The 23,058-nt window shown below is 47.2% G+C and overlaps 1 protein-coding gene across 1 annotated transcript; it reads right to left on the bottom strand.

Moving 5' to 3' along the window:
* Positions 1-9,544: 9,544 nt before the first annotated feature.
* Positions 9,545-16,105, bottom strand: LOC138567192 (mRNA decay activator protein ZFP36L2-like). The gene is made up of 2 exons (XM_069645167.1): positions 15,917-16,105; positions 9,545-10,810 (listed from the first exon to the last, which is right to left on the bottom strand). Exons 1-2 carry the CDS (start codon positions 15,944-15,946, stop codon positions 9,908-9,910), a joined length of 933 nt encoding a protein of 310 aa, XP_069501268.1. The 5' UTR covers positions 15,947-16,105; the 3' UTR covers positions 9,545-9,907.
* Positions 16,106-23,058: the final 6,953 nt, after the last annotated feature.

The raw sequence follows: 23,058 nt of genomic DNA, 5'->3' as shown, positions 1-23,058 counted from the left end.
CAAAGCTCCCCAACTTTGACCTACAGACACAATGCAGAGGGAAAGCACCAGCACCGTAGGACCCTGAAACTCTGCAGCTTTGCCAGCATCTGCGCAGCAATCAATGACCTCAGCAAGCAGAGCCGCCGCACTAGCGAGGCTAGACCACCATGGACTAAGAACAGAGCAGGTAGCACATCACAGGACTATTCTTTACTTAGGGGGTATCTGCGCTGCAGACCCCTAACATGAACACACTTTGCAGTGCAGGCCACCGTCATTGCAACATGGCCGCCCATACGGGGAAAAGGTGTGGGACATGAGTGTTAGTAGTGTGGAGGATTAGGGACGCCAGAGTTAGGGAAGAAACTTCTATTTTAGACAAGGGAGGGAGGGCCATAGCAACCTGCTGAATCAATGAATACATTTGAACCCTCTGGATATTGGAGTATTCTTTGAGCCATCTCTAAACAATAGCCAGTATACCAGAACAAGCAGCATCAGACAAACACCATTCTGACTGTAAAGAAGCAATAAACAAGGAGTGTATTGCAATAAATAAATTGCTGATTGAACTTTAACAGATTGGAAATCCATTTTCACGTGATTGACCTGAACTTGTCAACATTGCAGTTTTTAGTGAAGGTATTACAAAAGATGTTGGTGAACTGTCGACAACTGTGTCTCGTTTCGCCCAAGTACCTGGTCCTCTTCGGTCTGTCATGGTTTGTCTAGGCTAGGCCCCAAGAGTAGTCGAGCATTATGCAAAGCCGGGGCAGCAGCCCCAAGGAGGTGAGTACCTGATGATAGCAGACCGACTCCCCAGCACCACGTGCTTGCGTCCCCTGATTTACGTGATGCAAGGTCAGTACGTACTCTGACAGGGGAAGTTGGTGAACCTTCGGTTTTATTTGTGGTGTTCGAAATGGTAGACATATTTAACCCATTCAGGCATGTCAAAAGCCCCTTGCGAAATCCAATTTGGAATTTAAAATCCCTTTTCTTTAATGATGCACCCCTCGAGGTTTCACAAATACAAGCGAGGCAAAGATCTACATCAAGAAGGGTGATCTGGCGACAATTCCTAAGATCAACCCTGTCGCGCCTATGTGTATTGGGATTACAATTGCACTCGTCCATGAACTGGGCAACTTGGTTTGTTTCAGTGACTCAACACCACTGTGAGAATAGTCGCCCACAGGTAGTGTTTCAACGTAGTTTGTCAAACCATTAGGTCCTGGGGCTCTGGATGGGAAAGACCTAATTGGTTTTGCCACCATATCACCATCCATGGTAAATTGCCATGTTACTGTCGTAACAATCCTGTTTCCCACACTCAAAAATGGATCTAAAATAGTTACACCATCCGGCATCCACAATTACATTACTTTGGAATTGGCTTTGGGAGCAATTCAAATGTTTATCAAGAGTTCTTATTTACTAACCTCAAGCATCCTTTTCCCCATATTCTTCTACCTGCAGATATTTATACGCTTGAGACCAATTTCTAAAGTTCATTAGGATTTTCTGTTCTCACCCAGAATTGCAGTTTTTCAGAGTGTTGAAGATCCCCAATAGCTTTCCTCAACTCTCTTCCTTTGCCACAATTCTTCAAACATATGCAGGTTCGCCCCCTACTGAGTTAAAAGTGCTGGGTTGATTGGTTTCCCCTAAAAGATTTGGGAAGCTCTGGGCAACAGTATTTATCTCAACCTCTGAACTGTACCTCACAATTGTCTTCAACTTCTTAATCAGGGTGCTACCATTTTGCTTAAATTTGTTCACCCAGTTTTTGCTATTATTCACCAGTAAGTTGGTATTGTTATGAAGACCTTTCCAATTACTTTCCACTTGCAATGTGGCCAGCAATAAATGATGGTCACCTAACCCACTACTTACACATGCATCTCTCAAGTTATATGAAACAAAGAAATAATCCACAGAACAATTCCTACATGACCACGTTGGAGCAGATGGTATGTTTCCATTAGCCATCTTCAAATTCCAGCTTTCCATAAATTCAGTCCATGTCAAACCATTATTTTTCCGTACATAGTTGTACGCTCTCCATACAGATACATTGATTTGAAATCCCCCAAAATTACAATCTTTATCAAAAACCAATCCAAGAAAGATTCCCCCAAAAAATTGGTCAGGGAGGATTCCAGTAAACATCTACCATGATCATTTCAATTTTGGCTCCTAAGGGGTTAAGCATAAATCTAGATGCAAGAATATATTGTCTCCTAGTAGGAATCGATTCTAGCACTGAGCCTAAAGAGGCCCTAACTGAGATCAATCCTCCTGCGGGCTTACCAGACTCCCCTCTAGTAGCCAGTTATACAGTTAAGAATCCATCCAATTTCATACGATCTAGTAACCACATTTCCTAGAATCCAAGTAGGTCACGATTACCAAAAATGTCCTTCATCGCTTTCAATTTGAAGGACCCGCAGCCCTGTGTGTTCCAACCTAATATTCGCAGGCCACACGCAACTAAATTATGTCCACTTAAACCTACAAGACTAATCTCAGGAATGATTTCCGACATAGGTGTATTAAGCTTGGACTCCACTTCGCACCCCCAATTTTGTCTCCATTGGCTTTCCAGCACCCAGTGATAAACCAGCCGAAGTTCTTGCTTCAGCTCCGTTAGACCTGTTGTCTTTCTTTTCTGCTTGAACTTGGTTAATGATTACGTTAGAAATGTTTTAGACCCAATTATCCAAATTTTCTGGCATGGGAGTCTCATGAATTCTAATAAGACTCGGGTGGGTGATCAAAGGGTTCCCCTTGTCTTCAAGCCGGGAGCAGTTACCCACCATCACGGGTGTCCCCATCAATAGGTACTTCAATTGTCCACTTTTATTACATAGAAACTCTTCAATTTGTACAAAGGATTCCACCATCACTTGCTGTACTTTCACATGTTTCTTGTCCTGATTTAGGGCTAGACCCATCACCTTTTAATTCGTTCATTAAAACATTGATGACCAACCCATAGCCCACAAAAGCTAATTCACAATTCCCTGTGTCTTTTGTCAACTCCAATAGAATTCCTCAGTTTTCGATCTTCATGGGAGTTTCTGAAATTCTATTGTTTATTTCAAAGACCATCGCCCTCAATTTCCACTTGTCTAGCAACGAGTGAACTTTCTCCAAGAAAATCAAAATTTTCCAAATCCCCCGTGCGCCAACATTTTTGGGGTTAAGCAATTTTTTATTTTTAGTGGCAATTGTAAATTCCAAACCCAGTGTTCAAAAAGCTTGCACATGCTTAGACCAATCCCGACAGCATATTGTCTTGTAAGCCTGTCCCCCAGATTGTATGGGTATATGCATGTCCTGAGAAAGAGTATACCATACTCCATTATCTGTACATTTTCCATGGAGTGCACCATCAGTTGCAAGGGAGCCTCTGCTCGCCACACTCCATGGACCAATTCTGGGGCACAAAGATCATCCGACAAAGCTCTGCTTCCTAAATTGTAAATTTATGGTGAACTTTGATCTTTTACGTGCCAGCATTTTCTTATGTGGACAATTTTCTCCTCACCTCAAGTGCAAACACCCAACAGTCGGCCAGGCACACGCGCAACGTCTGCTATTATACCATCAGGTGACAGGCAGCAGAATGCATAGGTCTCCACATCTCAGGAAACAACACCATGCAGAGAAACACAGCCAACAATTGCTTACAATGCAGGTCTTTCGTATCCTAATCAGTGAAAAGGATTGACTATTCCAGGATTGCCATTCAAATGAGGTCCCACTATAATATCAATTACCTAGTCTGGAAAAATTGACAATAATGGGGGCGAGGGGGAGAAGAGGTTGTAATGCATTTCGTTTTACACTCACTATATTTTCTAATTTGGGTGGAGGCGATGTAAGGAGAAATGCTTAACTGTGTGCCAATTCCCTATGTTGTAGGAGTCCCCATCTCTCTACAAAGATGAGTCAGTTCTATGGGCTCCCCACGTCAAGATTGCTTGTTGAAATGCTGACTAAAGGGATTTGGCATTTAATTCAAAAGCTGCAAAGTCAGAACAAATGGAAGTTTACGAATATGGAAAACTTGCTCCATCCTTGCGTGTAGTTCTGCCAGCAGTGAGGGACAGGGCAATAGCAAGGGTAGCTACTTTCTAGTCCTCTGTGGGAAGAGGTATATGGAACCAAAAGGTCTTTCCCCACTTTTAGCAAAGCTTAGCTCTTCACCCTCCAATAAAGGAGGGTGAGAATTGAGTTTGCGCTATATGATCAACTACCTGAATCCTAAGACATTAGTCCCAGGATTGAAGGCGCAAGTCACATTCACTACGTCCCTTACATCAGTTCCATACTTCACTGGTAGACCTTGTTTAGCTGGTCTTCTATATGCATCCCACCCAAGAACTATAGCTGTAAGCCTGTAAATACCAATGCTCAAAACTATTTTCCATGTGCTGTACTGTAGAGATCAAACCATCCTGAAAAGAGCAATTGAAGAGGTGTGCCTCCAGACTAGCTTCGGTGGACCCAGAGTCTTACAAACCATGTCACAAAGTGTACCCCCACAAACGAACACACGTTTTTGGTCCAGTTCAATAGTTTATTTACTATTGACAATTTAAAACTGTAGTCGAACTGGTTAATTATTCAACGAAAGCAAAATCTATCAAAAGAAGGTCTCCTTTGTCACACGCTGTCTCAGTTAATCAAGTTAGATTCTTCCAATCATGCTCTTCCTGCTTTTGTCGATTCCTTTGGTGGATGGGCCCCTCTCAGAGTCCTGCGGGCCTAGTAACATTTAGGCACTTCAAAGTTAAAACTTTCAGCTCTGCAGCAGAACAGGCAAGGCTTAGCCCACAGGTGAGGTTGTGGTAGAGGCCCTTAACCACATCCCTGCCCATGGGACCTGGTGTCCTGTAGCCAACAAGCTCCTTTTACTTCCCTCCTATTCATCCAAACATGCTTGTGTAACCCCTTTTCAGAGAATGGGGCTATATCTGGTCCTTGAATATAAAACAGGATAAGGCAACCTGTAGATGGCACAGGCAGTAACAGCAGCCCTGTGTGGGTGCCAGCCCCTTTGATAAGTGGCAGGCAGCAAAGATTTATTATTTGGTTTAGATTTATAAAGGGGCATGGTCTCTATGTTTTTCTTGAAAGCAGACGAGTTAGGGCTCCAAATGTGCAGCATGCATAAATGAGCCAGCAGGGCACAAGGTCAGCCTTGCTGCCCAATCATGGCACTACAAGTTCAGAAAAGTGCCATGACAGGAGTGGAGCACTCTCCTATTCTAACAGGTTGGGCCTCTATATGGGGGCAGGCCTTCTGGTCGGTCTTGGCACGCTGAAGGTGAATGCAAAAAACCCTTCCACTACTACTATTGTAAACTGTGCTATCCTCCATAGCCATTGTACTGAATTGTGGGAGGTAATGTGTCACACCTAGATGTACTTTAGGGGCCAGAAAGATGTAATTGCATGTCTAGTAAGGGCACCTTGTTACAATAAAAAGTAATTTATTGTTCGCTTGTTCATTAAGTCAAAAAGCACCGACAGGGCAACAGGGAGGGACATGGGATTGAAATATTAAATTCTGTGGAGGGGGGGGGTGCGGGGGGAATACAAAAAAAAAAAGACACCTATGCCTAGAGTATTCAGAACGTGCATGTGCAGCTAGGAAGAGGGGAGTGGGGTAGGTGCTGGTGTGTCCGTGCTCCAACAAGATGAAGTGCATGGTACGATAAGTGCTGAATGGCCTGGAGCTGCCTTGGGTGGAAACGTGCAAGCCTCCAGGACAAGGCCAGAAGGTGCAGAGGCAAGTGCTTGGACACCAATCACAGCAACTGAGATTAGCAGGGGAGGGGAAAGGAGGTAAAGAGGAAAGTCTTGAGAAGCTTCTGGAATTTGAGGAGAGAGACCTCCTGCCCTTGGTTTAGAGCAACGCTTTACCAAGTTGGTGCCAGAGAAATGTAGAGGTCTAAAATATTAGTAAGCGTTGCAGATAGCATGGTCCTCTAGCATGGTCCTCTGGCCCCAGACTGGTGGATGATGCAGAGGGATTTGAATTTAATCCTTGCAGCAACCCGGAGCCAGGACGTTTTAAGGCAGGAGAGATGCTGTCCCTGGGCTTAAGGCCAAGGATAAGTCTTACTGCCTTATTCTGGATTAGCTGGAGGGGGTTGTAGAGTGGAAGGTAGATTCAGGAGGATATTGCAATAGTAAAGCCTATAGAAAAACCAGGGCTCGGGTAACATTGAGCTTCTGTGAGAATTCCCTCGAGAAGGAAGAGCTAAAAGTGGCACTTTTGACAACATCCTGAGTGAGGGAGGAATCAGAGGGGAGTCTAAGAGGACTCCCAAGATTTTTTGCTTCAGATGAAGGAGCAGGAGAGTCCATAGAGAAAGCCAGAGTTTGGGGAAGGAGGGAGCAGGGGCCACAAAACGAAGGATCTGAGTTTTGTTGGCATTGAGGCAGAGATAGTTCGAAGTGCACCAGGGCTGGATGGCAGATAGTGATGATGGAAGGTGCAAGAGAGTCAACAGCAAGTTAGTTTTGTTGTCTACTTAAGTTGGGGGGAGAAGGAGGAGATGGAGTGCCATCTGAGCAAAAGTGTTGAAGAGCCATTTGAAGAGGTTAGAGCCCCGGGGACACCACAGGTGGAGCAGGAAGGAGAAGGTGCCCAGAAGACTTGGGTAAGAGCAGTCAGTTAGGAGGTCGGCCATTCCTGATATACCAAAGGTATTGTGGGAGTCCTTGTATGAGGATGGAATGGTTACTGTCAAAGGCAGAGAAGAGTTAGAGTAGGATGAGGACAGCTGAGGAGTTGGGAGTCCAGTGATGGGAGCATTTCTTCCTGGGTTGTGCAAAGAGCAGTTTCCATACCTCTGGATGCTCGGAATCCAGATTGATGGTTGGAGACCACCAACAAGTTCAGTGTGTGAGGATAGTGGAGTAAAGGCCAGCTTCTCCAGTAGTTTCCCCAGGAAGGGAGCGATAGAAATAGGGCTGTAGTTGGTTGACAGGTAGGGTCTGCTATGGTTTTCTCAGGAGGGGCACAAGGAAGTGCAGGAAATATCCAGTGGCAGAGGTTGCAAAACTCAGCAAGTACGGTGGCAAGAGCAAATCTTTTCCTTTGTGGCTCTGGAGGAGCAAGGGGGAAGCTGGAAGAGACCTTCATGGAGTAGACAACTCTGGTAACTTCTGTTGAGGCAGGGTAGGGATGAGTAAGGGTGTTCAGGGCATCCAGAGTTAAGTGTGTGGCCAATGAGGGCCTGGGAAGAAAGGGGAGGGTGAGACTGCAATATGGTTAGTTCTCCTGCTGATTGAACTGTTGGATGCACCAGATATCCATGCCTGAATGTGGGCCCTTTTCTTGGCATGGATGGAGAGTATTGCCTTTGGAGCAGGCGGCAGGCCAGTTTGTTAGAGCGTAAGCCTGATGGTTTCAGGGCTGCAAGTTCAGAGACGTACCAGGTGTTAAGCTTGGAGGTGGGTTTCAGGCAGATCCCCATGACTGGGGCAAGAATGTCAAGGTTATTGGTGACGGCCAAGTGGAGGTTGCGGAGAGCAGAGTCGGTGGTGGAGTCTGAAGGGAAGAGAACAGGGAGCGATGAAAGTGGATGAGAAGGCAGCAGCGGACAGTAGTTTTATTGGGCGGCTGTTCGTGAACAAGGTTGGCAGGGCTTTTGGGGGTGCAGTCAGAGGGACAAAGGGACCCATGTGGGAGGAGAATGGTCTGACCATTCACCACATTTAGATAGAATTGTGGAAGATAGCCACCTGCAGATGGTCGAGTACCCACTTTACTAACCACCCGGCTCATGCTCCCCTCCAACCACCAGTATTTCACAGGCCCACTGGCCTAGCCAAACTACACACACCCAAGAACCACTTAAATAAACCTTGTCTCCAATACAACGCCCAACTCCTTTTGGCCGATTTTACGTTCAGTCAACTGGGATAGGAGGTTAAAGAGTCCAGAGCAATACAATGCCAAGTTCCTTGAGAGTTGGTTAATCAGTTGTGCAGGGAGGTACTTTACAAAAACGTTCTGCCATGTTCACACCACCATTACCCTAGCACGGAGGTTCAGCAATAGTAATGCCAAGGCTCCCAAGTAGTCTTATCTACACGTGCACCAGTCACCAGCTCCTCAACTCTGCCCTTCATATGGAAAAGGGTATATGCTTAAGCTTGCACACCACCCTTGACATCAAGTTTGCTTGTAAAGACAATGCTCCTTCCTGTAATGCTAACCACCAACTCAATCTTCAGTGGGAAGTTGAGCTAATACATGTTATGGGATTATCATACCTCCAGCTACTGTCAACATGTACACCTGCAAGTAAGTGCACCCACTGCAAAAATAAATGCATGACCTTCGGGCACAAAGCCACAGACTACATACTCAGAGTCCCTCCACTCACTGCATGATCCACCATGCCTACAAGCCCTGTTGAAGATTACAAAATGACATCTGATCTTCACCAAGTCATCCATTAGCCTGTGGCGTCACTTCAATCCTGCCCCTGCCCTTATGCTACGACCTCAGATTTGCCATGACAATTCAAACTATATTCTTTGCGCTGCAACGTCACATTTTACCCACCCCCAAATACTCCTTTGAATGGGGTGAATTATAATCAATAAATATCCAATCTGTCCCCATGCTCCCCTGTAGGAGAGAAGTGACCTGTGGGGCAGTGTGGAAAAATATTTGCTGTGCATCCTCAGCCAATTCATTTGGTAGAGCAATCGGGGTTAGAAGGGATAAACCAGAGGCATTCAATAGAAACGTCACACTTCAATGGGGCGACACTGAATGCTGGCACCAGAGTATGATCCAGTGCAGATCACCACACCATACTATACTATAACAAGCACACTTGGAGCAATCCAGTCTGCCACACATCTCAACATCCCAATTTACTAGATGCACTTCTGAAAAAGTTAAAGCTCCCACCACATGCCAGCCATTCTGCAACACGCCCACTGCACCCCACCCCCTCCACTCCCAACAACCAGTTATTCTAGGATACTACTGCACATCCCTCCTCCAAAGAGGAACTCTGCAGCAGTTCTTGCAGCCAGATACTTCATAAAACCCTAATCTGGCAGGATGGTGTTGAAGGCAACCTACCTTACTGCCCCAAAAACATACCATTACTGGTTACATATTTAGCACTTTCAACCCAAAATAGTAAACAGCAAGAAGAGGGAGTTAAATACTACTTATTAAGGATACCGCAGAACATTACCTGTATTTCACAAACATTAATGGGCCTGCCATATGGTGCCAGAGCGAGTCTGCTCACCACAAAATAGGTTCAGAAAAGGGTTGCGCTACTGTACACCCTCCACTATGAAGATTGTGTTGCACTTTCTCTGCCACAAATAAAACCAAGGAAGCAGTAGTTACAACATAGCATGGGATTCACATCGGCAAGTCAGCACTGCTAGAGCAAAGGTTAGGCACAGTAGTGTGGTAACACGATAAAGGGACTAGATTTATACCACCTTAGTATTTTTTGTCGAGTACCCATATCCATGGATAAAGCAAGTCATGACTTCAAAGCAGTATTAATTTCCCTTTTATTATTAAACTGTCAGTGGTCATTAAACATGGTGGACATCATAACAAACCCTGCACCCTAGAAAGGTCACAGCAGATGCCCGGTAACAGTTATAACTCTAAATATTAATTAAAAAATTTAACTTAATTTTAATTAGCACTTCCATCTCCATAAATACACTATACAATCATTTCAAAAGAGACGGGCACATTTATGAATTAAATACAGTAAAAACTAAAATGGATATAAAAACAAGTCAATAGTGAACGTAAACAGTATGAGAAGGTCGCACGAAGCCCGAGTCGGGAAGAAGGGGGGTCTATTCATCACCCTCCAGAAGTGTTAGTGTTTACACAAGAGGCGTGCTAGTGTTTCACAGAGAGGTCCCCCCTGTGCACTCCAAAGGCAGACTCGTCCCAGGCCGGGGAGCCTGGTTCTCTGGAGCAATGCAGACCCTGCAGCCGGAGGGCCAGCGGCAAGAGAAGGCTGGAGAATGCAAATGCATTGTTGGCAGAAAACTCGTGCAGCAAAGGAGATGTCCCACCAGCACTTAGCTCAGGAGTGCCCAAGGAACTAGAGACTTCATCCGAGATGGGGGAGAGAGAACCATCAGGAGGCTGGGACTGACCCACCCGGCAGTGCAGCGACGACAGCAATGGAGAGGGCAACTCTGGATGGTTTTCTGTGCCCATCTTGTGTAGGAAATGGCAGCGGGAACCGTAGGGGCAGACACCCAGTGCCTTAAAGGTGCGGCACATGGTTTTGCGTGGCCTATCATCCTCATCAGCATGAGTGAAGTGGCAACGATCACCATAGGGGCAGCCCCCCTGTGACTGAAACATTCGGCAAAGGCCAGCACGTCTCCGGACACCAGGATGTGGTGGACGAATAGGCCGGGGTGGCCTGCGTTCATCTGGGCTGTGGATGAAGAGGCAGCGCAAGCCATAGGGGCAAAAGCCCAGTGAATGAAAAGAGCGGCACAGTTCGGTCTTGTACTTTGGGTGCTGGCTGGGCACTCTTAGCTCATGCAGACCATGGGCAAACTGGCAGCGGTCATCATAACTGCAGGTGCCGCTCTCAGTATAACGGCTGCAGAGCTCTGTCTTGTAGCGCAGATATGGTGGCTGGGTAGTCAGAGTGTGGGCTGGTGGCTGTTGCACAGGGCAGAGCGAGGCAGGAATGGCCTGGTCAGAGTCTTCACCAGATGCAAGTTCCCAAGCAGGTAGTAAGGAGGATACATAGAGTGTAAGAGCATCACCAGAAAAGGCCTGAAAGAGAAGGGCGAGGGATTAGCAATGCAAGAACACATACAGTTTCATGACACATCTTAACCCGTTTGCATGCAGATGGCAACAAAGTATCCAACAATGCACGTGCCTTTTCGTCCCCACACAAAGTGCAGCTATTCTATACGGAAAGTCACAGCCCAATACACCCAAACCATGTTCTTCAGCCCTTCTCCCCAGAATGATCTGGGGCAATTGTCTTTGCTGTAGGTCATTCATTTGTGGATACCCCCCCAGTGTACGCCCTACAGCCACACCAGCACCCAATATAGCTTGCCCCATAGAAACATACAATCCATACCACCTAATGAACGCCCTCACAGCCATGGTCTGCAGCACCCTTGCCAATGCACGATATGCAACCACTCCCCATCATGCAAAATAATCAGCAACTCCTAAGAGCCTTCGCCAAACTGGACCTGCAACCTGCTCCGACAAATGAGATCCTCCTATCCTAGCCTGTCCTCTTACCAGGGTTAGGACTAGTCAACACACAGTGTGCCATTCCCACCACAGCATTACAGTACCACCAAGCATTTGTCACAATCCACCATGGCACAAGATGACTCACCATTACGCCCCACAACCCTTCAACATGGGACACGCTTGATCCCAGTTAGGGGCAGATAACTTAAGCGGTCGCTGCATGGCATTCATTGACAGTGCCTTAAGTGACATTTCTTTGGGAAGGGGGAGGTGCGGGGGCGGAAGGAAACAAGGACATTCCTGGTGAGCTTTCGAGGAGTAAGGTGAAATACTTCAGGACCTGCCAGGAGAGAGCATAAAGAAAGAAAGGAAGGAAACATGGTCTCTCTATTCCAGAAGTGGCAGCAAGGATGTGACCGTACAAGGGAAAATCCAAAGAAAGGGCCCCCTAAGCACCAAGGGGTGGAGGACAGGCAAAGAAAACCATCGTTCAAAAAAGTAAGTCCAAGGGAAACTTAATGGGTTATGAGAATACCTCTTGGGAATAAGACTCAATCAAGGATTACTGATCTCTGACCCCCCCGGCAGTTGTACATACAAGAGGCTATGGATAAAAATAAAATTGTTACTTCAGCTCACACGGCATAGACACATCCAGCATCATCAGTACTGAGTGGTGACTTGGCACCAAGTTGGTTTATAATGATTGCATCGAAAATAAAGGGTTGACATACCAAACCGTCGAATACAAAGCATCGACAGGCTATCCAGTACATGTAAACGTGCCTTGCTATCGAAAGCACACATCTTTGCAAGGGCGTAAACAAGCAAGTCATTGTAGCGCATCCGTATTTGGACTAGATGGAGCCCACCTGACAGGATATTAGGGTAGGCAAGGCCCTACAGCATGGTTTATTTGATCCAACAGGGCAAGCCCCGGCTCACCCCCCCACTCCAAGAGGCGTACCTTTTAGGAACACAGACCGCAGCGTGGTATGGCCATTCGACGACAGGGTGAAGAGGCAACACTCCAGGTCATTTTGAGACAAAGTGCTATGGTGCAGGGCCACGTGGAGTCTTTAATGTAGAGTGCCATGGGCAAAACTGCTCCTGCATCCATTGGAGAACATCTTGACTGCCACTGAGACGGCTGTCTTCATGACTGGGGATGCAACAAACCTCTCCAGCTTTGAAGTACATGAATCATCTCCAAGAGAATACCCTGCCGGCCACCCAACCCATACAAATGGATTCCAGCATCAGGGTGGGGCAGGCAGGCACAGAACATGTTCCTGGCCTCTGTTTAGTGCCCTTGGACATTTGCTTTCCTCTGAGGGACCAAGCCAACCAAACGACTGGTTGACAGTGACAAAAGGGTATGTAGGACAAGGTGTTATGATATGGCATTTGTAACTTGAAGCAGCTTGAAAGGGAATTGGTGATGTGGGTGAACATTACCCCCTCCTCCCAATCAGCTTTTCATATTTAGAGACTGGACAATTCAGGCAGACCACAGCCGGTCCTTGTTCAGGAGGAACAGAAGGATGGTCATCCCCTTCTGGATTTACCACATGGGCAAACTCAGCTAGTTAACTTCCACTCACAATTACATGGTCCGGAAGCATGGGATGGGCAGCTAGCGTGGTGTGCGCCCCTTAATACCAAAGGTTCTGGGAACGAAGGAACCCCATCACACGATCAGTGTTGTACCATAAACCATATTGACCTAGGAAGGCTTGTTTCCTGCTATGCGAGCAGAAATTCTCCCGACTCCTCCCCCCACTAGTGCCATAACACAGCAAGCCAATTGTGACACTGGTGGGGTGGAGATACAGTGCCTATGCTTATGGAGCCAGACTATATTGGAAGAGGTGTCTGCGTCCAGTTAACACTCTAGGAGGCAGTCTAGCATGCAAGTTACGACAAGGAATTTGACAGCTTTGCCAAGGTGCTTTCACAATGGGATACACATACCTCTGAACTTAATTCTTGCAAGATTGATTATACTTTGGGCTCTTGATAGCCACACAAAGCCAGTGGGCCTCCATCCAAGCTTTCAGAGACTCATGGGACAGGGCGGCACAAGCCCTCTGTTTTGTTAGCCAGGCTTTTGAAGTTTCAAACTTTGCAGACACCACACGCTAGATCTTGCCTTTCCCATCATTTGTTGAGCTCCAGCGAGAAGACACCTGCACCCCCCCCCCACCCCTGCAGGATAGGAGTCAAGGGGAACTTCTGAATGAGGGAACCATTCCTCATAACCCAACCTGAAGCTCTGCAATGCAGACCAGACCCTTCAAGTCTGAAGTTTTCTCCATATCCTTCTCCCCATCGCTAGAGAGTGCGTCAGCACAGCAACTTCTGAAGCTGGGAGTTCTGTCCCATGTAGGTAGGTACACAAGTACAAGCATATAATTAACCACCTAGGCAGCATATCCGGGTAGAAGTGTGGCCTCACCCTGAGTCAAAAGGGACGGGGGCGGACTTAATACTTCCCATGCAAGCAGAAGCAGGGATTTTACTGCCATCTAAGGGGCGGGATAGGCCCACTAGAGCTTCATTTATTGTGCAATTGTAAGGTGCCTATACATAAAGGAATTGTTTCAAATAGCCTACAGGGCAAAGGGAAGGGAACAGGTAACAAAAGACAATGGGCTGAAATAACAGCAAAAGGCAGAGGTGTCCTACTAGGCCTTGTGAATATTCAGAAAAGTGCAGAGAGCAGTGACAAGGGGTAAGTGCTGGAGATTCCACAGAAAGGAAGTGCCAGAGAGCTAGTTGCAGGGTAACAGGTTAAGTGCAATGCAGTGACCATTTGGTAGGAGAGTTGTCACCTGCCAGTAGAATAAGGGCAGGCGTGTGAGAAAGCATACCCCAGTGTGTGCCCAAAGGCACAAAGACAGAAGGCCAGGACCCAGAAGGACACAAGGGCCCAGGCCACCAGTCTCAGTAACTGGCGTTTACTGAGGGAGAAGGCAAGAGCAAAGTCTTGAGGAGATCCAGCTCAAGATAGGTTACTCCAGAGGAGGGAGCCAGCTGAGAAAGGATTGGCCACCCGCTCACTGCTTAGAGAAGCAGCTTCACAAGCGGAGAGTCAGATCAAATTGTAGCATAGTCCCAGGCCCCAGATAGCCTTACAGATGATGCAGTGATTTTAATTTGATCCTTGCAACGACTGAGAGCCAGTGGAGAGGTAATCCCTGGGCTTGAGGCCAAGGACAAGTCTTGCAGCCCCATTAGCTGGAGGAGGTGGAGAGAAGATAGTAGATTAAGGAAGTGGCTGTTGCAATAGTCCAACCTGGAGAGTGCCAGAGCTCTAGAAACATTGATCATTTGAGGTAAAGTGCTGAAACTACTGAGGAAGTGGCGCTGGAAATTGGCATTCTTGGTAAGTTCCAGGATGTGAGGAAGGAAAAAGGAGTCAAAGACAACTGGCTTCAGAGGAAGGAGAGCCCATAGAGGGTGGCCAGGGTGCAGGGAAGAAAGAGCCCCAGAAGGAATATATGCAAAGAGACTGCCTGATGTACATACATAGTAGGGCACAATTTGTGAAAAGCTATATACCTTTTTACGACCTATAGCAACCTACATGTTGGGTTTGCAGTACTGTGCTGCACCCAGCTATGAATTGCACTACGCTGCCATTTTCGTGGTTGCATTGTCCCCAAGCACTGGCAGATCTGAAGGGGGGGGGGGTGGGAGAGGGGTGGATAGGAAAATGCAAGATAGTTGCAGATGCATGTAGACCAGACATACTCTGAGCTGCACTAGGTCTGTATCAAGAGCATGGAAGCATCTATGTGTGGGGTGGTTCATGGACCCAGGATGCATTAGCCAAGTGTGCAATATGTAAGTAGGTTCTAGAGAAATAGTACCCACATATAGGGGGGGGGCTGTATTGAAATGTCATGTGTGGGTGGCTTAGTTAGCACGATTGCGTTGCATAGCATTTGAGCTCATTAGTGCAGGGAACGATCAAACTTCGAAACTGCATATAACAGAACATAACATAGCAAGGCATCAAAGCATAAACCCATGAAACGTCCTCACAACCCCATGCTGCCATCACAAGCATTTTGCCAAACAAATGCCATTTCACTTCCTGGTATTTGCAGTTAACCCCTGCTCCCCCTAATGAAAAACTTAGATTACCATCCAAAATCAAGACACCGCACCGCCACGCATGCCCCTTTTGTGCAGCCTTCCCAGATGCACGACCTGCACCTACCACCTCCAAACCAATGCGAAACCTCACTGGCATCGCCCACTCACTAAGGTGTATGACATGCACCCCTCCCGCAATCATGCCTATACCAAAACTAACCTCGCCGTTCCCGAATTCGGACGCTTCTATGCACGGCCCACAGAATTGCCATTACATGTGATAAACGCATCTTTTTTTTATTTTAGCAAGCAGTACTTTAAATATACGCAAAATTGTATTACCCACAAAATTCTTTCAGACCATGCTTGCAATACAAAGCACGCCGTGGTCTGCGGTAATAACGCACGCTGGTAGCTAAAATAACACCCATTCGACTGTGGTACCCTCCTAGCTTACGCTAGGTTCTGGTGTATTGCAAAGACGGGAACGGTGGGTAATCACTTTATCCGCCGCTCACGTTATGTTGGGGAACCACGGCGTGGCTACAGCGGGCTCACCTGGAAAGCCGCATTTGCTTCCTCCTCCATGATTCAGGGATTAGACTAGTCTGTGCGCTCACACTCTCTTCTACAAAGTTCTCGTCCCTCCTCTGTTGTTGTGCGGCCCTTGCGCGCCAAACATTTCATACTCTCCGTGTGGATGGCCGGGACGCCCCTCTTCCAAGCCCCGCCCTCAGTGAGCTGTTTAAACCGACCAATCAGCATAGAGGACAAGAACAATGAGCAAGGACCGAGTGCTGTTACGGGGGCCATGTGTATATGGGATGTGTCCGAGAAAGATAAACACAGAGAAAGGACTCTATTTCAGCCAGCGAGAGTGCATTAGTATGGTCATAGCATCCATTTACAGCAAATCAAAGTCCGCATACAGCCTCCTCCCATTCTGGCTGTTACTGTCGACTCGTCCCACTTTTCTTTGCATTATGGGACTTGTATTGATGGATTTCCGAAAGAAAGTATTACAAACAATTGTTTATTATTATAACATAACATTATTATAAACAAACAAACAAACACACAACAAATGGCTACTCAACATCCCAACATTTTCAACAATCCACGAGGGCTATTTTGAGCTGGAAAGTGGGAGAAACTGAATTCTATGTCAAGAACGCATGCTCGGATTCTGCTCTTCTTCTTTTACTTCAAGTAGCATTATAAAAATCAACAAAATATTTAAAGAATCAACACAATAAAAGAACATTTCTCAAGTGTGAGGTTTCTCTGTGTCGGAAGGGGTGCGCTGGGAAGCATACATGCCAACATTTCAACCCACCTGCGCGGGAGATTACGTCAGAAAAATCGGGAGCCAAAGATTTTCCCATAATGGGCACGATTTATTTTAGGCGGGAGAACGCGAAAAATAGCATTGTATTACACAGAAAAATCGGGAGTCTCCCGCCTAAACCGGGAGGGTTGCCATGTATGCTGGGAAGGCACATCAGCAGCGCGCGGAAGGTTGCGACCGGACACCATTTGGGTTAGCCATAAACTGCTTTATTTGCGCACGGTGCGTGCGCACCTTGCCCCAGTCACCTGACCAGCTCACGCATCGGCGCGTCCCAACATGGTGACATCACACAAGACTGCATCTCCCACCAAAATAAATGCAGTCCTACCCCATTTCCTCAATCCATCGTCGCGGTCTCCTGACCTCCTTTTTTTCATCCGGACGTTCCCCCTCACAGCTTTGCTCTTCTCTGTCGAGTTCATCTTCGTCCGCCAAGTATCATGATCCTCCTTGTATCCCTTCTTCTTCGCTCCATTGTTCATTTATTCGAATTGTGTCTCCTACTTTTTTGAAGAAGGAACTGTTTCTTGTTATGACTCATCCATCTCTTTCTGCCGTGACCATGGACCACTTGACGTGTGAGTCCTTCATGGACCTTGGGTCGAACGGTGGCATCTCCTTGTGTACTTGGTTTGTCGTACCAGGACTTGTTTTCCTACTACTAGCTCTGAAGCTCGTGTTCTTCTTCTTTTGTCTGCGTATTCTTTCATTTTTTATTTTGCTCAATGGGCCTTTTCCCTTGCTTCTGCCATTGTTTCATTCTCTTCCACTTCCTGGCCCCCAAGGGAATCCTCACCCTGACGGGACGTCTAAACATGAGTTATGCCAGGCATTTCCCTATGGAGTCATGCAGTGTGTTGCAGTAGTACCTTAGGAGTTGGCAGAGATCCTGTTCAATGGGCATGCATGTGATTATTGCAATGCGGACGGCCCTCTTGATGTTGGCCATGAAACGTTCCATGACTCCATTCGCCTGGGGCCAGAGCGTGTGACCTTTCGGTGTTGGAACCCAAGGTAGTTGTCAAAATCTTGAAAGTCTCTGCTGGTGAATGGTGGGCCATTGTCCGATTTGACCACCTTCGGTACCCCGAACGCGAGAATATGCGATGTAGTGCTGGTATTAGTGCAGTGGCAGCCGTGGAGGGTAGAATTTCTATCTTTGGGTAGCTGGAGTGTTCATCTAGTGCTACCAGCACATATACCCCTGACCTGAGCGGCCCAAAGAAGTATATTGCCACATCTACCCATATCCCTTTTGGGAGTCCTTATATGTGTAGGGTTTACAGGAACACTGTGCTTTGTAGGATCAAGCAGATGTGGCAGGATTTCAGTGTTTTTTCTATCAGTTTGTCCATGCCGGCGAACCATATTTTGCTTCGCCGCATGCGTTTTGTGGACACAATTATGCGATGACTTTCATGTGCTATCTCTATGACTTGTTGATGGAGTGCTGCTGGCATGATTATTCGGTCCCCTTTTAGTAACAGGAATGACGGTGAAATGGACAGTTCATCCTTTGACTTTTCTAGTGTTTTGAATAGCCTGTCACCCATTGCTTGATTTCCTCAAATCGCCTCTTCCGGCGACCTTCATCTTCCATTTCTAGTGCAGGACGCTACCAGGGCGAGTGTGGCATCTTCAGCTGTGTGTTTCGCAATGTCCGTCATGGGAACAGCAGGTGGAATTGCCTGGTGGATTATGTAGTTTATGTTTCCATCCGCTCGATCTTTCAAAGGTCATCCTTCCGGCGATTGAATGTCGAGAAAAGAAGTCCAGTGGGTTTACATCTTTACATCTTTTCCTGGATTGTGTAGTATGGTGAATTTGTATTCCTGGAGGCGTAGTCCCCAGCTTGCGATTGAAAATGAAAATGCTCACAGGCCCACACGACTGTCAGCACCTCCTTTACGGCTTGTAAGTATCACTGCTCTGTTTCTGTGAGACTCCTGCTGGCATACAAGACTATTTTCCTTTGGGCGTGTTCACTTCCCGAAAGCTGTGCAAGGATTGCCCCCAGACCTACAGGACTGGCGTCCACAGTCAGTTCTGTTTGTAGATTGGGGACAAAATAGGACATGCACATTGCCGCAACCATGTCTCTCCTGATTGCGTCAAAACTCCCTTGTTGCACTGGTCCCCACTTGAACTTGGCGTCTTGCTTCGTGAGCGCATGTAAGGATGCGCTAGTGGTGGTGAAGCCTGGGAGGTATCTCGTGCAAAATCTCGCCAGACCCAGGAATGACAGTACTTGGGCCACGTTTTCATATTTGGGCGCTTTCGTCAGTGCCTTTATTTTGAAAGGGTCGGGTTGAATTCCTTTCTGAGAGAAATGTGGGCAAAGAATTTTAGGGTACTTTTGTTGAAGTCGCACTTGTCTCTGTTCAGCGTGAGGTTTGCATCGTTCAGTGCTGCGCATACTTTCATCAGCGTGGCATTGTGAGTTTCCTGTCCGAATATCAGAATGTCATCGCTATAATTGATGCAATGCGGTATGTGACAAATGATGTTCCATATCTCTTCTTGAAAAATTTCACCCACTGACGAGATCCCGAAAAGTAGGCGTTTATATCTAAAAAGCCCTGGGTGCGTAGTGAAGGTTGTTAGGTAGCGTGAATCCTTGCCGAGCTCGATTTAGTGGTAGCCTAGATCAAGGTGGGAAAACACTGTCGCTCTGTTGAGAAGGTGCATCATATGAGCGGAGGAGTGTATAACCCTGAAGGAATGCATAGAGCAAATAGCAGATGAATGCGCGGAAAGGACGAGTGTAAATAGCAGATGAATGCGCAGAAAGGACGAGTGCACAGAGTGGATGAGTGCGTGGAGCGGCTGAGTGCGTGGTGCAGCTGAGTGCGTAAGAGCGGACGAGTGCGTAAGAGCGGACAAGTGCACATAGCAGACAGGTATGCAGAGCGGACAGTGTGCAGAACAGACAAATATGCAGAACAGATGAATATGCAGAACGGACGAATATGTAGAGCGGACGAGCGTGCATAACGGACGAATGGGTGCGCAGAGCGGGTGAGTGCGTAGAGCGGGTGAGTGTGTAGAGCAGGTGAGTGCGTAGAGCAGACGAGTGCATAAGAGCGGATGAATGCATAATAGCGGATGAATGCGTAATAGCGGATGAGTGCGCGGAGCAGACAGGTGCACGGAGCGGATCGGTGTGCAGAGCGGACTGTGTGCAGAATGGACAAATATGTAGAGCGGACGAGCGTGCATAACGGATGAATGGGTGTGCAGAACGGATGGGTGCGTAGAGCAGGTGAGTGAGTAGTGTGGGTGAGTGCGTAGAGCGGATGAGTGAGTAGCGCGTGTGAGTGAGTAGCGCGGGTGAGTGAGTAGAGCGAGTGAGTGCACAGAAAGAAGAAGTGCTTATAGCAGATGAATGCCTTGAGCGGACGAGCACCTAGAGCGGACGAGCACCTAGAGCGGACGAGCACCTAGAGCAGATGAATGTGCAAATGATGGAAGAATGTGGATGAATGAGTGATGTATGTGGATGGAACGTATGCCTTATGTGAATAGACTGGGTGACGTATGTGGATAGACCGTGTGACATATGTAGATAGACCGGGTGACATATGTGGATGGAACGAATTAAGTATGTGGAAACTACTGGTATAATATGTGAAAGGTACGGGTGAAATATGTGGATGGAGTGCATAAATCAACCTGGAATACACCGACCGGATCGGAATACATGGAACAGACTAACGTGCATGAAATGGATTGGAGTGCATAGAACGAATTGGAGTGCATAGAACGGATTGGAGTGTGTAGGATGGACTTGTGTACGTGGATCGGATTGGAGTGCGTGGAACAGATTGGAGTACGTGGAACAGATTGGAGCACATAGAAGTATGCAACATACATGGAATGGTTTAGAGGACATAGAACGTTTGAAAGAGCACATAATCATATCACATCACCACGCCTACTCTCTTCTTTACACCACCCCGCAACTAGAACACAGAGATACTATGACACCATTCGGTATAGCTGTTCTCATACCAACATCCGCCTCATCCTCCACATCACTCTAACTAAACACCGCTGGTTACACCCCCTCCCCCCCCGGCCAGGCGTTCTCCTCAGGCCTAACGCAGCCAGAATCGATCTGGATAAACCTGCCAGAACAAACACATACTCCTGATCTCCCAACCACCAGACCTAATGCTAAGAAGCAGCTATAACACGAATACGAATGCCACACCAGCTGCACACATAAACGGTGCTCACATGCACTTCATGCACTTTTGACTCTCTATACTCTCTCTACTGACTTGAACTTCAGTTCCCGAGGGCGTTCAACCTACCAGCACCTTGAGACTATACCAATGGTAGATAAGGCGCTATATAAATGCAAAGTAACATAACATATCCGTGATGCGGGGCGATTGATGGTGTTCTCACAGGATTGCTTGATTTGGGGCCCTCATGACGACGCATAATCTGATTTGCCCACCTGCACTCTTTTTTGGCACCAGGACGACGGGTGAGACCCATGGTGTGGCTCCTAAAGCATGCTCTATGAGGTCTCCTTCCATCAGCGATAGTAGCTCTTTTTCAACCGGTTGCTGAAGGTTGAACGGGTTCCCTCTAAAATGTTGCACAACAGGTTTCATCGTGGGGTCAATGTGTAGTTTTATCTTGAGTTCCCTAAGTTTCCCTATAGCCTTGAAGAGATTTGGAAAATTTGCTGCCACTTTGGCAGCCAGGGACATGTGTTTTCCTGCCATTATTTGATATAAAATGTGGATCAATCCCATTTGGACCGCCAATTTGAAGCTTAGGATACAGCTGCTTGCAACCTCTGTCGTCAGGACGTGCACTGTCAAGTCATCTTTCTTGTCTTTGTTGTGGCACGAAGTTCTGAATGCGCCTAGGCACGGAAGGGGTCCCTTGGCCCCATATGCGTAGATTTCCACTTGTGCCTTGCGCAATCTTGGTTTGCATTTGAGCTTCAGGTATTCCGACTCAGGCATAGTGCTGATTGTTGCTCCATAGTCTACTAAGAAGTTGAATTCCTGATTTTGCAAAGTTAAAGTCAGGGTGGGACTCTGCTATGAGGTGGTTGGATTTCCCCCAGCGTATGGGTAGCCCTTTTTCTGTCTATCGGTGCTGGAGTGTAATTCCGATTCACTGGTGGATGGCGTTGATGTGTACCATCTGTCTATTCTTCTTCGCTCTTTCCGCGGTCCTTCTGGGGTCTGCAAGTGTTTCCTTCTGGTGTGTCATCGCTACTTATGGTATCTTCTCTCTGTTCTCTGTGGGTGGGGTCCTTTGCCGGTGTAGTCCTCGATTCATGGAGGTGACCCTTGTTGATTTTGGATTACGGCACATCATGCAATAGTAATCCTCGCCCCGCATGCTGAGCATATCTAGCCGATAACGGGGCATGATCCATCATGTGGAAGGTTGTGTCCGCAACGGACGCACTGACGTTTTTCTTGCTTGGTGTCATGTGGTGTGAGGGTTTGAGATGCCATCTTGTTTATGCACTCCTCTTTGATTACTGGTGCCATGATGTGTGTCTTGCTCAGTGTGGATATCTGTAGATCCAGAGCTGAAGATGTTCTAGCCAACACGAGTATTTCTGGCAGTGAGTGTGGCACTTGCAGCAGTTTCTTTTTGAGCACTAGCGACTCGCACCCTGCAATCACCTGCGATTTTATGGCCTCTTTGTTGTTATATAGGTGGAATTCGCAGTGTTTCACCCCTACTCTCATGCATGTGACTAATTTGTCCATGCTCTCCCCTGAATCTCTGTGGTGGTATGAAAAATATGCCTTTCATAGTCAACGTTTCGGTGTGTGGTGAAATGTTTCTTCAGTATCTTCTTTAACTTGTCATATTTATATTCCATATCTTCGGGCAATGCGAAAATGGGCCAGCAGTCACTGTGTGCAGGCCGATGATACACTTGTTTTCTTGTAGTTCCACTGCATCGAGGTAAGCATCAAACTCCTTCATCCACCTGGTCCACCGATGACCCAGGCTGGTGGTGTCAATTGTATCAAAAAGCATTATCAAGGGTACAGGGAACATATCTCTCCCTTTCTGGCCGTGTGCGTGTGCTGGTGCAGCTGGATTTTGCTCCTGTTCCGACATGATCCTTCAGGCGCAACGTACGTTGCGCGTGCCGTGGACACTCTTGACTGTTTGGTGGGTTGTTGCAGCCCTCCTGATCATTTTCTATATATGCTTTTGATTTTGTTGCTCCCAATGGAGTCCCCTTTTCAGTGCCCGGCCAGGCACTATGGGGTGTATTGTGGGGCTTTTTTGGGCTGTGGCTGGGGTGCCCTCTGCACTCACCCGTGGGCCCACAGGCCTTGCGGGTTGTTTCCTG

This window comes from Ambystoma mexicanum, chromosome 2p, assembly GCF_040938575.1.
Source record: "Ambystoma mexicanum isolate Mex_15411 chromosome 2p, UKY_AmexF1_1, whole genome shotgun sequence".
NCBI classification, from domain to species: Eukaryota; Metazoa; Chordata; class Amphibia; order Caudata; family Ambystomatidae; genus Ambystoma; species Ambystoma mexicanum.
The sequence above is the reverse complement of the archived record's forward strand: the minus strand, read 5'-3'. Positions and strand labels throughout refer to the sequence as shown.

Bases quoted from the DNA above. Each gene is read 5' to 3' on its own strand.
- LOC138567192 (XM_069645167.1), bottom strand. From the start codon at position 15,946: ATGGAGGAGGAAGCAAATGCGGCTTTCCAG. The intron at 10,811-15,916 runs GTGAGCCCGCTG...CTTCTCTTTCAG, and splicing joins AAGCAAATGCGGCTTTCCAG to GCCTTTTCTGGTGATGCTCT.